This window comes from Ochotona princeps, chromosome 14, assembly GCF_030435755.1.
Source record: "Ochotona princeps isolate mOchPri1 chromosome 14, mOchPri1.hap1, whole genome shotgun sequence".
Taxonomy (NCBI): domain Eukaryota; kingdom Metazoa; phylum Chordata; class Mammalia; order Lagomorpha; family Ochotonidae; genus Ochotona; species Ochotona princeps.
Window position 1 is genome coordinate 7214898 of NC_080845.1, and position 13450 is coordinate 7228347.

Here is a 13450-nt window from a genome sequence, read left to right on the forward strand (position 1 = left end):
GTGATTCACTCCCCAAGTGAGCCGCAACGGGCCGATGCGCCCCGATCCAAAGCCGGGTCTCCCATGCGGGTGCAGGGTCCCAAAGCATTGGGCCGTCCTCGACTGCTTTCCCAGGCCACAAGCAGGGAGCTGGATGGGAAGTGGAGCTGCCGGGACTAGAACCGGCGCCCATACGGGATCCCGGGGCTTTCAAGGTGAGGACTTTAGCCGCTAGGCCACGCCGCCGGGCCCTCTAACTCTGCCTTTCAAATAAATACATCAAACTTAAAAAATAGAAGGAGTTTGTTGAAAATACACCTTCTTCATGCCCACTGTGAATGTCAGCAGGGCCTTTCCTAGAAAGGGCCGAGAGCAACTATGTGAGGCTTTGTGACCCACGCATGATCCTTCTGTCCCCAGCAACCTTTCAGAACCATGCATGTCACTGTCATCTTAAGGGCCACACACAATGAGGCCATGAGCTGGACTTGCTGTGACTGTAGCTGCTGACCCCTGTGAGGTATACTCACCACGGCTGGGGGCTTCAGAGTGTGCAGGCGGCTCAGTGGGTAGGGTGGTGCTGCTGGGAGCCAAGGTGGTGGTCGGGGTGCTGGGGTCTGCAGAAGGCATGCCAGGGGCCAGGCCTGCTCCCTCGGAGGGCTGGGGCTCAGCCTCGTCCTGCTCCGCTGCTGAGTTGGGCTCCGGGGACTGGCCCTCCGTCTTGGGTGACACCGCCAGCCAGGAAGTGCCCTTCAGGGCATTGTCTGCAGCCAGGAGAAGACTCTGAGCCTACACCCCCTACTGTCCGCTGTGCTGGCTCTCCCACAACCGCTTCCCTTAGCCCAGGAAGGGCTGCAGGTGCCCTGCCCATAACCACCTCAATGTGGGCAGCAGATGGGCACCCAGCCTGGCTCCAGGGCTTGTGGCTGGGCGGCTGGGCAAGCACACCCATCCCCTTACCCCCACGGTGGGCCTCAGGTTCCCGTGATGTGAGAACAGTGGAGGCCATTGTCAGGCATTTGGGGAAAAATGCCCTTGAGCAGTGACACAGAGCTGGGCTGGCAGCAGGAGCCCAGAAGGAGCACCCTACCATTTAGGGTGTCTTTCTCCTGGCAGCGGGACTGCACTCAGGCACTGGCATAGAGGCAGGCCAGCAGCAGGAGCCCAGAGGGAGCGTCCTCGTGTTCAGGGTGCCTGACACCCTGGCAGCGGGGCTGGGTGCCATCCCAGGGCAGAAGCCCTTTCTTTTCCTACCTGCCTATCTGGGGCCCACAGGCAGTGAGGGGGCAGGTGCAGCCCCTATTCGTCTCCCTAGGGACCCCAGAGCTTTGTTCCTCTCTCTATCCCATTTCCTGCCCCACCCTAGTTCCCCACTGGGAGGGCTTTTGTATCTCCCATCTCTGGGTCATCTCTGACCCCCATAGTCTTCTGGGCTGCGTTTGGGAAGCAGTAAGACTGATGTCACCTGGAGTCATTCCTGGAACTTCTCTGCCTGCACCACGCAGCTGCTGCTTGTACAAATGTGACTGCAGCAGGGGCGGCACTGTGGGTTAAGCCTCTACCCGCAGCACCAGCATTCCATATGGGCAACGATTAGTGTCCCAGTTGCTCTGCTTCTGAATCAGCTCCCTGCTTATGGCCGGGAAAGTAGCAGAGGACAGCCCAAGTCCTTGGGCTCCTGCACCATATGGAAGACCTGGAAGAAGCTCCTGGCTTTGGATCAGCTCAGCTGTGGCCATTGCAGCCATTTGGGGAGTGAACCGGCAGATGGAAGCTCTCTCTATCTCTGCCTTTCCTCCCTATAACTCTGCTTTTCAAATAAAGCAATTAAAAAAAAAAAAAACTTAAAAAAAAAGTGACCACAAGTGAGAAAGGGTCCAGAAAACCGTGGTCCCAGGACAAAGGAATGGTCTGTCTGCCCCCGCCAGGGCCCACATGGCTGGAAGGGAGAGGGGCACAAAGACCCCTGGGCAGAAGGGAGAGGAGTTGATTTGCTCATTTCTTTCTCTTTGCACATGGGCTTGGCTAGGCCCTGCAGTAAGGGCAGGCCCTCTGATCATGGGAGCTGGTCCTTGGCGGTCTGCCAGGGCATCAGGCTTATTCCCATGGGCCCTGCTGGCAGCCACAGGCCTGCAGCTGTCTCTGGGCAGTGCCCCAGCCGGAGGTCAGAGGCCCCATGCTGCGGCTGGCCTAAGTTGGCAGTGACGAAGGACAGCAGCTGGCACCAGGGCCTGCGCCTTGCAATGCCTTTGCCCCTGGGGCATGGGCTGGGCAGCGGGCTTCACTGCATGGGGTGGGCAGCAGGACTCAGGGAGGGATGACAGGGTTGGGACCCTGGTCAGGCATCTGGGTAGGATCTTGGAGCGGAAATCAGGAGTCATGCTGAGAGGGGGCTGGCTCGGACATTGGGGGAGTCTCAGAAATTCTTATTTTCTTGGTTAATTATACCACCATCTTTCCCTGCAAAGTGGTAGTGAGCTGCAGGAAAATTTTAGACTTTTGGGTTCTTCCTCGGGGAGCTAAGAAAGGAGAAACGGCTAGATAGGTCAGTCTGTGCTTGGAGGGGGAAGCCCCAAACCCTCTCTTCACTTCGCAGGAGGGCTGTGTTCCCCACTGTGACAGCGGCCTGGTCTGGGGTGTAGTCTTCCCCACCACACTGGGAGCTCTAAGGGGGCAGGGATTATGTCCGGTCATCCCCCAGGGCCTGGGACACAACGGACCTCTAGTAAACCTTTGAATGAATGAAGAAAAGTCTCTGGGAAGAGACTTAGTGGCCTGTGCACTGGTGGCAGCATTTAGAGCAGGTGGTGTGTCCATAGCAGGGAGGGGCCAGTAACCATAGGGCCAGGGACTGCAGAGAAGATGCGGGGAGCCCCGCAGGTGGTTGCCCATCAGCCGCTCTGACTCACCGGCTGCAGTTTCAGTGGTCTCCTGCCTGCCGGCCTTGTAGTAAGTGAAGCCCCGGATCACGGCCTGCTGCTGGGCCAAGGCCCGGGGCTTGCCTGTGGGCTGTGGGAACCGACCCTTGCTGCTTTCCCGCAGTCTCTCGGCCTTGAGCAGCTTCTCCTTGGAGGGCTTTGGCAGGCCCCTGTCTGCAAAGCTCTTCTGTGTACTGCTGTATCTGCTGTTCTCCTTGCCTTTTCCTTCATCTGCACCCTGAGAGAGAAGAGGAGGCATGGACTTGGGGCATGGCAGGCCAGAGGCTGCAGGGGTCACGATGGTGCAGCAGGTGGGGGTGGGAGGGGGGTACTCACAAGACCACCGCTTTCCTTACCCCTCCCCTTCCCACCCGGACAGTGGCTACCACTACGCCTGGCCTGCCTCAGTGTCCCCACTCAGCTCTCCAGCTCCCTGGCTGGGCTGAGGCTCAGCTTGACAGGTGGGATTCTTGGCCTTGGCCCTGGCTAGCGTCCCAGCCTGGCCTCAGCTCTTGGGGTGCCAGCTCATCCCATGGTGCCTGGACCCGTACCAGTGTTAACATGGCCAATCCCACACCCCAGGAAGTGGGTTTGGTAGGTCCTCCATTCTGGAGGTCCTGTGGCGTCTAACACTTGGTGAGGATCATGATTTTCACTTCCTATCCAAACGCCTCGGATGCCGGCTTGGCACAGGAACAGAGCGCCTGGGCCATCTTCCATTGTCAAGCAAACACAGGGAGTGCAGGTTCACGCTGCCACCCACGCCACTGCCAAGTGGAGACATCCACTCATGCCTGTGGGGTCAGCCCCAGAAGGAGCAGGCAGTCAGCTCCGGGCCACGGCACAGGCTTCCGGCCTGCCTTATCAGCATCTAGCCATCCCCACTGCAGACACGCATGGCCCCATTTACACCCTGTCAGCAGACAGGCGGGGAGGAAGAGTATGGCGGGGCAGCCAGAGCTTATGCCCTCCATCATCCCAGTCTCTCCCCACTCTTCCTGGCCTGCCAGATGATGCGCAGGGATGGTCCTGCCTGGCAGGTGGTTGTGGGGTTATCTGGTGGTGTCCATGAGAAAGCTGTTTCCCGTGTGAATTCCACAGTATCACTTCCTTTCTCCCCTACGGCTTTCTCCTTGGCCGGTGGAGAAGACCTGGCCAGAGGGGGCATGCATGGGGTCAGAACCTGGCTACATTGCCTTAGCCAAGACACATCCCCTGGCCTGGCTCCCTCAGAGGAAGGAGCCCCTGGGTGCTGTGTGCACCCTAAAGCAGCTCCTCTTGGCAGGTTTGTCTGTAGCTGCTTGGTCTCATGGCAGGACTTCTATTTCCAAGCCAGCGCCAGGGCGCATGATGTGTCATGGGCAGCTCCAGGACTGGCCACTCTGGCTGGAGCTGCGCCTGTCCCTTGCTGTGCTGTAGCCTTCACACGAGGACACCCTGAATTCCTGAAGGGAGGCCCCATAAGGTGGAGGTCCCGGCACCCCATGCTACTGAGCTCAGCCACCCACCGGCCCCGCCATCTGAGCATGCCTTACCTGAAGCTTTCCGCCAGGGGCCAGGGCCGGGGCCTCAGGGGCTGCGTCCTTCTGCAGCAGCTGCAGGCCCAGGCTGGAAAGCTCCTTCTGGATGCTCAGCATGATGGCTGAGTGGTTCTCCTGGCGCTTCAGCTGCTCACTGAGGTGACGCATGCTCTCCTTTACCACCTCATTCTCCCGGCTCAGGTTGGCCTTGATACTCTAGGGGGTGACAGGGGAGCAAGAGGCAAGGTCTTACCCCCGCGCCCCACCCTAGAGTGACTCCCCAGGACAGGGCCACTTACTCTTTAGATCCAGCTTCCTGCTAATGCACCCAGGAGGCAGCAGAGGATGGCCCAAGCACTTGGGGTCTCGCTATCCACCCATATCTGAGTTCTGGGCTCCTGGTTTCAGCTTGGCCTCCACCTGCAGGTACTCCCCCCCATCTCATATGGCCCTGGTTCATGTCCCAGCTGTTTCACTTTCCTATCCAACTCCATGCTTGTGTCCTGGAAAAGCAATGGAGGATGGCTCAAAGCCTTGGGACCCTGTACCCACGTGCGAGACAGGAAGAAGCTCCTGGAGCTGGGCCCCCAAATAAATCTTAAACAAAACAAAACAAACAAAACTACGTTAGAAGCCAGGAAGGCTGGGGAGAGGTCAAAGCAAGTGGGGCAGCTTCTCTTCATGTCAGCACTGCAGGGACCTGCCAGGTGGCCACCTGTGCTTGGGCACTGCCCTGTGCATGGTAGGTGTCAACGGCCTCTCTGAGTCCTCCCAGAAGCGTCCACCCTGTCCCCTGTCCAAGCTGTGATAACCGATGAATGTTTTCAGATTCTGCCAGCTGTCTCCTGTGGAGCAAAAATCACCCCTTAGCAGGCAAGGTGGAGGCTGTGCTCCCTACTTCCCCAGGGCCTTAGCAAAAGCCCTTTTTTGTTAGAATTTCACACCAGGTTATCACTGAGTAAACCCCCATTAGCAGAAACAAATCACAGAGAACATGAACCAGAAGATAATGAGCATCGTTCCTGTGTGGGCCCAGAGATGACTTCTCGTTTATCTGGGCCCAGCCACATTGTCTGGTTCTGACTTGGGACTTCCTGAGCTTACCAGGGGAAAGGTCAGAGGGGCAGAACTTCAGAGCAGCGGCATGGCAACGTGGCACATCCTAGGTGCTCAGGAAATGCACGTGCAAGTGTTCACTTTTCCCACACTGGCGTGGGCTTGGCCAAGCACCTTCTGAGCAGTGGGAACCATCATGTCCCCAGCTATGGTGCTGGTGAGGGGTTAATTTCCATCTACCACCAGGGGCACAGGATGCCCAAGTACCCCTTCCCTCTGGGAAGGAAACTGGGAGAGGAAGCCCCACACCCACTCCTGGCAGCTTAGCGGCCTGGACCTCCTGGCAGCCTGGCTCAGGCCGGACGCAGGAAACAGGTGGAGGCTAGGGCTATGCCCACGGAGACTCATGCCCGGATACCCCCGTGCTTGTCCCTGCTGTCCCTGCCCTGTGGCACAATTGCTTTCACCGGCACAGGATGCCAGCTCTGCTGCCCACCCCCCACCACCACAAATGGGTGAGGGACAGTCATACTGCCCTAAGTCTGGCCCTGCTGGGCGTGGCCTGTCCTGCTCATTGCACCACCCCAAGGGCACTGCTGATCTGGTGTCTGGTGGGAATGCTGTGCTCTGGGGCCTTGACCTTGACAGACCAGTTGCCCATGCCCTCCCTGGTCTCATCATACAGCCAGCAAGTGCCGTGGGCTCCTCACCAGCTTGCTGCAGGCCCTTGAACCCATGAGAAACCTCTTCTCCAACAGCCGGCCCCTGTGGCCTGCACCTCCCTCCCCTCCTTTCCACAGCAGTTCAGCTTCCACAGGTGTCCAAGGCCAAGTCGGAGCAGCACAGGCCCAGGTGCGGCTGCAGCAGGCTGTCCTCAGGGGAAGCAGTGCGTCCTTACCTCTTCCAGCGTGTTCATCTGTGAGGCCACCTTGCGGACATAGGCGTGTACCTTCATCAGGTCCATGCTGTACAGGGCACCCTCCAGGAGATCCACCATGGACTGTAGCTGCTTGTGGAAGGGAGAGGGTGAGGCAAAGGCAGCCACACATGGCTAGGCCCAGAGGATCCAAGCAAAGCCCCCCTCCGCCTCCCGCAGCTGGGAGCCCTGGGGCCTCAGAGCAGCCTGCTTGGGCCTTCGGCATTCTTGCTTGGAAGAGAAACAACAGGGTCTGCCTTGGGGCTCCTTACGTGCAGACAGTAGGCTGGGGCTTTGTCTGCTAATAGCCCTATGAGGAGTGCCATGGGCATGGCAGGGGCCAGTCTCAATCGCCAGGGCTCTCTCTTATTGTTTCCATCCCTGGGTTCCATGGGCCTCATTTTATTACTCTTTTTCTGATTAAGGATTCATTTATTTTTATTGGAAAGTCAGATTTACAGAGAAGGAGAGACAGAATGATCTTCCATTCGCTGGTTCACTCCCCAAGTGAACCCAAAGGATGGAATGAGCCAATCTGAAACCAGGAACCAGGAGCCTCTTCTGGGTCTCCCATGCAGGTGCAGGGTCCCAAGGCTTTGGGCCGTCCTCGACTGCTTTCCCAGGCCACAAGCAGGGAGCTGGATGGGAAGTGCAGTTGCTCGGACATGAAATGGTATCCGTATGGGATGCCAGCGCTTGCAGGTATAGGATTAACCAACTGAGCCATCACACCAGCCTCCCTGTCCCGTGTTATCATTTTTTAAAATATTAATTTCCTCCAAATACAGGGTGACACAGAGAGAAAGTGAAAGGAACAGACAGCGAGAGACAGAGACCTTCCATCTGCAGGAGCCTGCAACTGCATCCAGGGACTTGGGCCATCAGCTGCTGCTTTCCCAAACACATTCCCAGGAAGCTGGAGCAGATGCAGAGCAGCCAGGACTTGGACCAGTGCTTTAATATGGGATGCAGGCAGCATTTTGAAGTGGAGGCTTAACCCACTACACCACAGCAGCCTCTAAATGCCTCCTTAGGACTATATCTTCTTTCAAAGAGTGGCTTGGTCAACACATTCCGTGACCTCCTGTGACAGCCTTGGGGCAATGACTGGTGTGGGTATCCTGCCAGCCCTAGTGACAACATTCGCTGCCACTCCCACTGCAGAGCTCTCATGGAGACCAGGCTGGGGCTGGGCCTGTATCTGAGACTACATCTTTGTTGGGTGCTGGAAGTGCAGCCCACACGCAGTGTGACAGTGGATGATCTAAGAGATGGGGGCTATACATGAAGACAGTGAGAAAGTACTGCCTTGGACGCCCAACCTGCTGGCATGGCCATGCTCTTGAACTTACAAGCCACTGGGATCATGACAGATCACAGTTGGGAAGACAGCTGATGGAAAATGAAGTAGTCATGGCCCTTGTATCCTAGGCAACAAGCATGATTTCAAGGGCTGGCATGGTGGCTTGACAAGCTAATCCTCCACCTGACACAGCCAGCAGCCCACATGGGTGCTGATTTGCATTCCAGCGGCTCCACTGCCCACTGGCTCCCTGCTGTGGCCTGGGAAAGTAGCAGAGGACGGCCCAAAGCCTTGGGACCCTACACCCGTGTAGGAGACCCAGAAGAGGTTCTTGGCTCCTGGCTTCAGATCAGTTCAACTAGCTGTTGCAATCATTTGGGAGTGAACCAGTGGATGAAAGACCTTCTTTCTCCATCTGTCATTCTCTCTGTAAATCTGCCTTTCAAATAAGAATAAATAATCAGGGCCCAGCGGCGTGGCCTAGCGGCTAAACTCCTCACCTTGAACGTGCCAGGATCCCATATGGGCGCCGGTTCTAATCCTGGCAGTTCCACTTCCCATCCAGCTCCCTGCTTGTGGCCTGGGAAAGCAGTCGAGGACGGCCCAATGCATTGGGACCCTGCACCCGTGTGGGAGACCCAGAAGAGGTTCTTGGCTCCTGGCTTCAGATCAGTTCAACTAGCTGTTGCAATCATTTGGGAGTGAACCAGTGGATGAAAGACCTTCTTTCTCCATCTGTCATTCTCTCTGTAAATCTGCCTTTCAAATAAGAATAAATAATCAGGGCCCAGCGGCGTGGCCTAGCGGCTAAACTCCTCACCTTGAACGTGCCAGGATCCCATATGGGCGCCGGTTCTAATCCTGGCAGTTCCACTTCCCATCCAGCTCCCTGCTTGTGGCCTGGGAAAGCAGTCGAGGACGGCCCAATGCATTGGGACCCTGCACCCGTGTGGGAGACCCGAAAGAGGTTCCTGGTTCCCGGCTTCGGATCGGCGCAGCACCGGCCGTTGCGGCTCAGTTGGGGAGTGAACCATCGGATGGAAGATCTTCCTCTCTGTCTCTCCTCTCTGTATATCTGACTGTAATAAAATAAATAAATCTTTTTTTAAAAAAAGAATAAATAATCATTAAAAAATATTCCAGGGCCTGGTGCAGTAGCCTAGTGTCTAAAATCCTTGCCTTGCATGTGCCAAGATCCCATATAGCCACTTGTTCGTGTCTTGGCAGACCCGTTTGCCATCCAGCTCTCTGCTTGTGGCCTGGGAAAGCCTTGGGACTCTGCACCTGTGTTGGAGACCCAGAAGAAGTTCCTGGCTCCTGGCTTCAGATCAGCTCCAGCCATTTTGTCTGCTTGGGGAGTGAATCATTGGACAGAAGATCTTCCTCTCTGTCTCTCCTCCTCGCTGTACATCTGACTTTGCAATAAAAATAAATAAAAAATATTCTGTTCTTCCAGTGCCTAGTGCATGCTTCCTGGAATTCAGTAGAAGGGGAATGGATAGATTAAGAATTGGAGAAGAATCATTTTGAATATCAGCAGCATTAAACCCTTACTCCTGATTTATGCTCGCACTGCAAGCCGACACAGATGTTCCTAAGTCCTCCGTCTTTGTCATCCAGTCCTTTGCTGTGGGCTTTGATTATGTCTTATGATTTGCAATACTCACTCACCAGGTTTTATTCAGAATCTATATAAGAGAAAAAGAGTGCGTGTATGAGAGGTGTGCATCTCAGCGCTGCTGAAAGGAGGAGCTGTAACAACAACAACAAAGATGTAGAGGGTTAAGCTTAGCAAGTTAAGCCAGGGCCTCTAACGCCAGCATCCCCTATGGGCACCGGTTCAAGACCCAGCTCCCTGCAGATGGCCTGAGAAAATCAGCAAGGATGGTCCAAGTGCTTGAGTCCCTGCACCCAGGAGGCAGTCCCGGGTGCAAGTCCTGGGTGTGAGTCCAGGCTCAGCTCTGACCATTGTGGCCATCTGGAGAGTGATCCAGTGTGAGGAAGCTCTCTTTCTCTCTGTAATTTTTGCAAATAAATAAACGAATCTAAAAAAAGAGACAGGGGGCCTGGCTCAACAGTGACTAAATCTTTGCTTTGTACATGCTGCTGGCATCCTATATGTGCACCGGTTCGTGTTCCAGCTGTTCCACTTCCCATCCAGCTCTCTGCTTGGGGCCTGCGAAAGCAATGGAGGCTGGCCCAACACCTAGGGCCATCTGTCGCTCTTGGGCTTTCTGTCTCTCCTTCTTTCTGTAAATCTGTCTTTATAATAAAAATGAATACTTAAAAAAAAAAAAAGATGGGGCCTAGTGCAAGGTGAGTAGGTCCTGGGGTGGGTCACTGCTTCTGCCCTTTGAGGGGACCAATGCTTATCTCAGGGAGTGAGTCAGTTCTTAGGAGAATGGGTTTTTATTTTTTTTTAAGATTGATTTAAAGAGACAGAAGAGATCATCTCCCTGCGGGGGTTCATGCCCCACACAGTCAGGGTTACACTCGGCTGAAGTCAGGAGGCTAGAACTCCATCTGGGTCTCCCACATGGGTGGCAGGGACCCAAGGACTTTCTCAGGTGTGTTACCTGGATTGGACACACAGCAGCTGGGATCAGAACCAACACTCTAATATGGGATGTTTGCATTGCAAGTTGTGGGTTAACCCACTGTGCCACAACATAGGTCCAAAGAGTGAATGTTAAAATGTAAGGTCACTTGGGCCCGGCGGCGTGGCCTAGCGGCTAAAGTCCTCGCCTTGAACGTGCCAGGATCCCATATGGGCGCCGGTTCTAATCCCGGCAGCTCCACTTCCCATCCAGCTCCCTGCTTGTGGCCTGGGAAAGCAGTTGAGGACAGCCCAGTGCTTTGGGACCCTGCACCCGCGTGGGAGACCCGGAAGAGGTTCCTGGTTCCCGGCTTCGGATCGGGGCGCATCGGCCCGTTGCGGCTCACTTGGGGAGTGAAGCACCGGACGGAAGATCTTCCTCTCTGTCTCTCCTCCTCTCTGTATATCTGACTTTGTAATAAAAATAAATCTTAAAAAAAAAAAAAAAAAAAAAAGTAAGGTCACTCAGAACGCTTGGCCCCCTTCTGCAAGCAGCCCTTTCTGGTTCGCTGCCTCATTATGATGCAGTCAGGGGTCCTCACCATGCTATTTGGCCCCTCTAGCCCCCAGCATCATGAACTACGTATACCTGTTTGCTTCCTAAGGTACCCAGCTTCAGGGATTTTGTTCTAAGCCACGGTGGACTTTCCCTTCCCCGTTTTGCCTCCTCTGCTTGACTGCAGTGTTGGGGGAGCACCAGCATCCTGTCGGGGGGTCCCCTACAGCTAGGCCAGTGCTCTTCCCCCTCCCCTTTAAGATGGTAGTGGTACTGTAGCACAGACAGGAAGTGACTTGCTCAAGGCCATGGCTGTTAAATAGTGAGGCAGGAACCAAGCCAGGATGATGCGGAGGTTTTTGGCCATACGTCACTGCTTCCAGCTTACATTCATAGAGGGCAACAGAGGCCAGCAGAGGGAGTGGGGCTTGTGCATTGCTCTGCAGCAGGACCTGGGGGAGCTGCCCAGCCCAGACTGCTGTCCTTCAGTGGTCCCTCTGGGTCCCTCTTTGTCACGCTTCATCAGCATGTGACACTCCCTCTAGATGGCCAACACGCCCTTGAGAGGATGAGGGGCCCCTTGGCATGGGGCAGGGGAAGGACTCGCTGGCAGGAAGGTGTCCCTGGTCCCTGCTTCCGTGTGCCTTCCCACCCAAACCGAGGACCCTGTGAAGGCCAGCACTCTTGTCCTGGCCAGCCACGTCCAGGATAATTTTGCTCTTTCTGTACTGGCAGTGGCCAATTGCTTCTAGTCAGGAAGTTATTCTCTGAGTAGAGAAATAGGGGGTGCAAGGTTGCAGAGCAAGGGGAGTTTTCTCTGCTTCCCCCATGCCTTTGCTGGCTTGTAGGCCACCCCTAAGGCTCTGTGGAACACAGTTCGAGAACCGTGCCCAATGACACTGGCATGTGTCAGCCTCCTTCACAGTGAAATGGAGTCACAGGGCTCTGAGAAGCCCCTGGGTGCCAAGTCCCACAGAGACTGGGCACACAGGAAGGACGTCATCAATACCAGCCATGGTGACCACCATCCCAGGCGGTGATCACCAAGCTCCCATCTTCACCTGCTGCCTACAAGGCCACTGAGACAGGCTCTGGGCCTGCTCCCTCCCCTGCCAGCATGTCCCGTGGCTCCCTGCTGCACCCCAGGGGGCTCCTCATCTCCTGACCGACAGATGTTTACCCTGGGCCAGATGTGCCAAACATGAGCCCTTGTGGCCCATGACAGGCTGTCAGGACACCATGACATACAGGTGCCCAGATCAGGGGGAGAGGGGGGAGGACACAAGCAGGTATCCAAAGCAAGGGCCCACGTGACTAAGCCAGGGCCCTAGGCTGGCCCAGGGCAGGCGTGGATTAGGATGGGCTGCCCGGAAGAAGCCTTGTTTAAGCAGAGCTGAGGAGGGGTTGCACACAGTAGACAGGGCAACCCAAGAAAGGTCACCCTCTGCAGAGGGTAGGGCCTGTGCTGGGGGCTGGAGGGGACAGGGGCAACAAGCCCCAGGCCCAGCTGTTTGTGACTCATCTGTGACAGAATAATGGTGATGTGGACATTTGGTTTCCAGAACTTCTACAGCCATAAGCAGGAGCAGTTTTACCTATAGACTCTCATGAAACAATGGACTTAGATTTTACGTGTTTGTAGTTCAGTTTATTTTCCTAATAATCACTCTGTCCAGTGTTTTTGCCAAAGTATCAACTCTTGGCAGATATTTCATTGTTAAAAACAAAATAAAACAAAATACCAGTCTGCAGGGCTGGTGCTGTTGCATATCAGAATAAGCAGCCATCTGTGATGCCAGCAGCCCAAATGCTCATGTGTTCGAGTCCTGACCACTCCACTTCCAAACCAGCTAAGCACAAGATGGCCCAAGATAGCTGGGGTCCCTGCCACTCATGTGGAAGAAAGAGGTGGACTTGCAGGCTCTGCTCCAGGTTGGCCCAGCCCCAGCTGGTACAGTCATCTGGGGAGCAAACCAGCAGGTGGATGATCTCCGTCTCTCCCTCTCCCTGTGCCTTTGCCTTTTAAATAAAAATAAATAAGTCTTTTCAAAACAAAACAAACCCACAGGTTCTTCATGCAGCTGGCTTGAAAAATGCTATGTGTCCTAGAAATGACAGCTGGCGAGCGAGGCCACAGCTGAGGGCAGGGGGCATCTGAGGCACACCCACTCCCTGGCCTGCACCCAGAGGTCCTGGTCCCTTCTCTGCCTCAGCTTTAACATCACCCTCCTCTTGGAAGGCCCGTGGTGCTTGCCATGCGCCTTGGCCCAGCACTGACCACACTGCCGCTGTTGGGGTCAGCAGCTGTGTGTTCCTGAGCCTTGGGCCCCCACATGGACGGAGCTGGGGCTGTTTGGGGAGGCGAGAGGCACACCCCTGGATGCGGGCAGGGTCGTTGCTGTCTCTGACAGGGCCAGTGGCTCAGGCCCAGTCACAGCTGTGCTTACAAACCTGGGGGGTTGCTGGAACAGAGAGGGGAAGAAGCATATAGAGCAGGCACCCCAACTCACAAGTTCCCCTTACCTTCTTCCCATGGGAGATGCATACAGAACCTAGTCCTGTTTGCTAGGGCCCCTGCCTTTGAACCTCTTAGGGTTCTCTGGGCACCCTTTAGGTGCACACTGCTAGCCTGGGAGTACCAACAAGGCAGTTTCATGCAGAGTCAA

At 55.5% G+C, this 13450-nt stretch overlaps 1 protein-coding gene across 1 annotated transcript in view; it reads right to left on the reverse strand.

Annotated features, from left to right (window-relative positions):
* OLFML2A (olfactomedin like 2A) overlaps nucleotides 1–13450 on the reverse strand; it is a 29099-nt gene that overhangs the window by 4820 nt on the left and 10829 nt on the right. Inside the window, exons 3-6 of the mRNA XM_004593575.2 lie at nucleotides 6372–6479; nucleotides 4433–4633; nucleotides 2889–3135; nucleotides 510–743 (exon numbers count right to left, since the gene is read on the reverse strand). Coding sequence (XP_004593632.2) covers nucleotides 510–743; nucleotides 2889–3135; nucleotides 4433–4633; nucleotides 6372–6479 — 790 coding nt within the window. The remainder of the gene's footprint in view (nucleotides 1–509; nucleotides 744–2888; nucleotides 3136–4432; nucleotides 4634–6371; nucleotides 6480–13450) is intronic.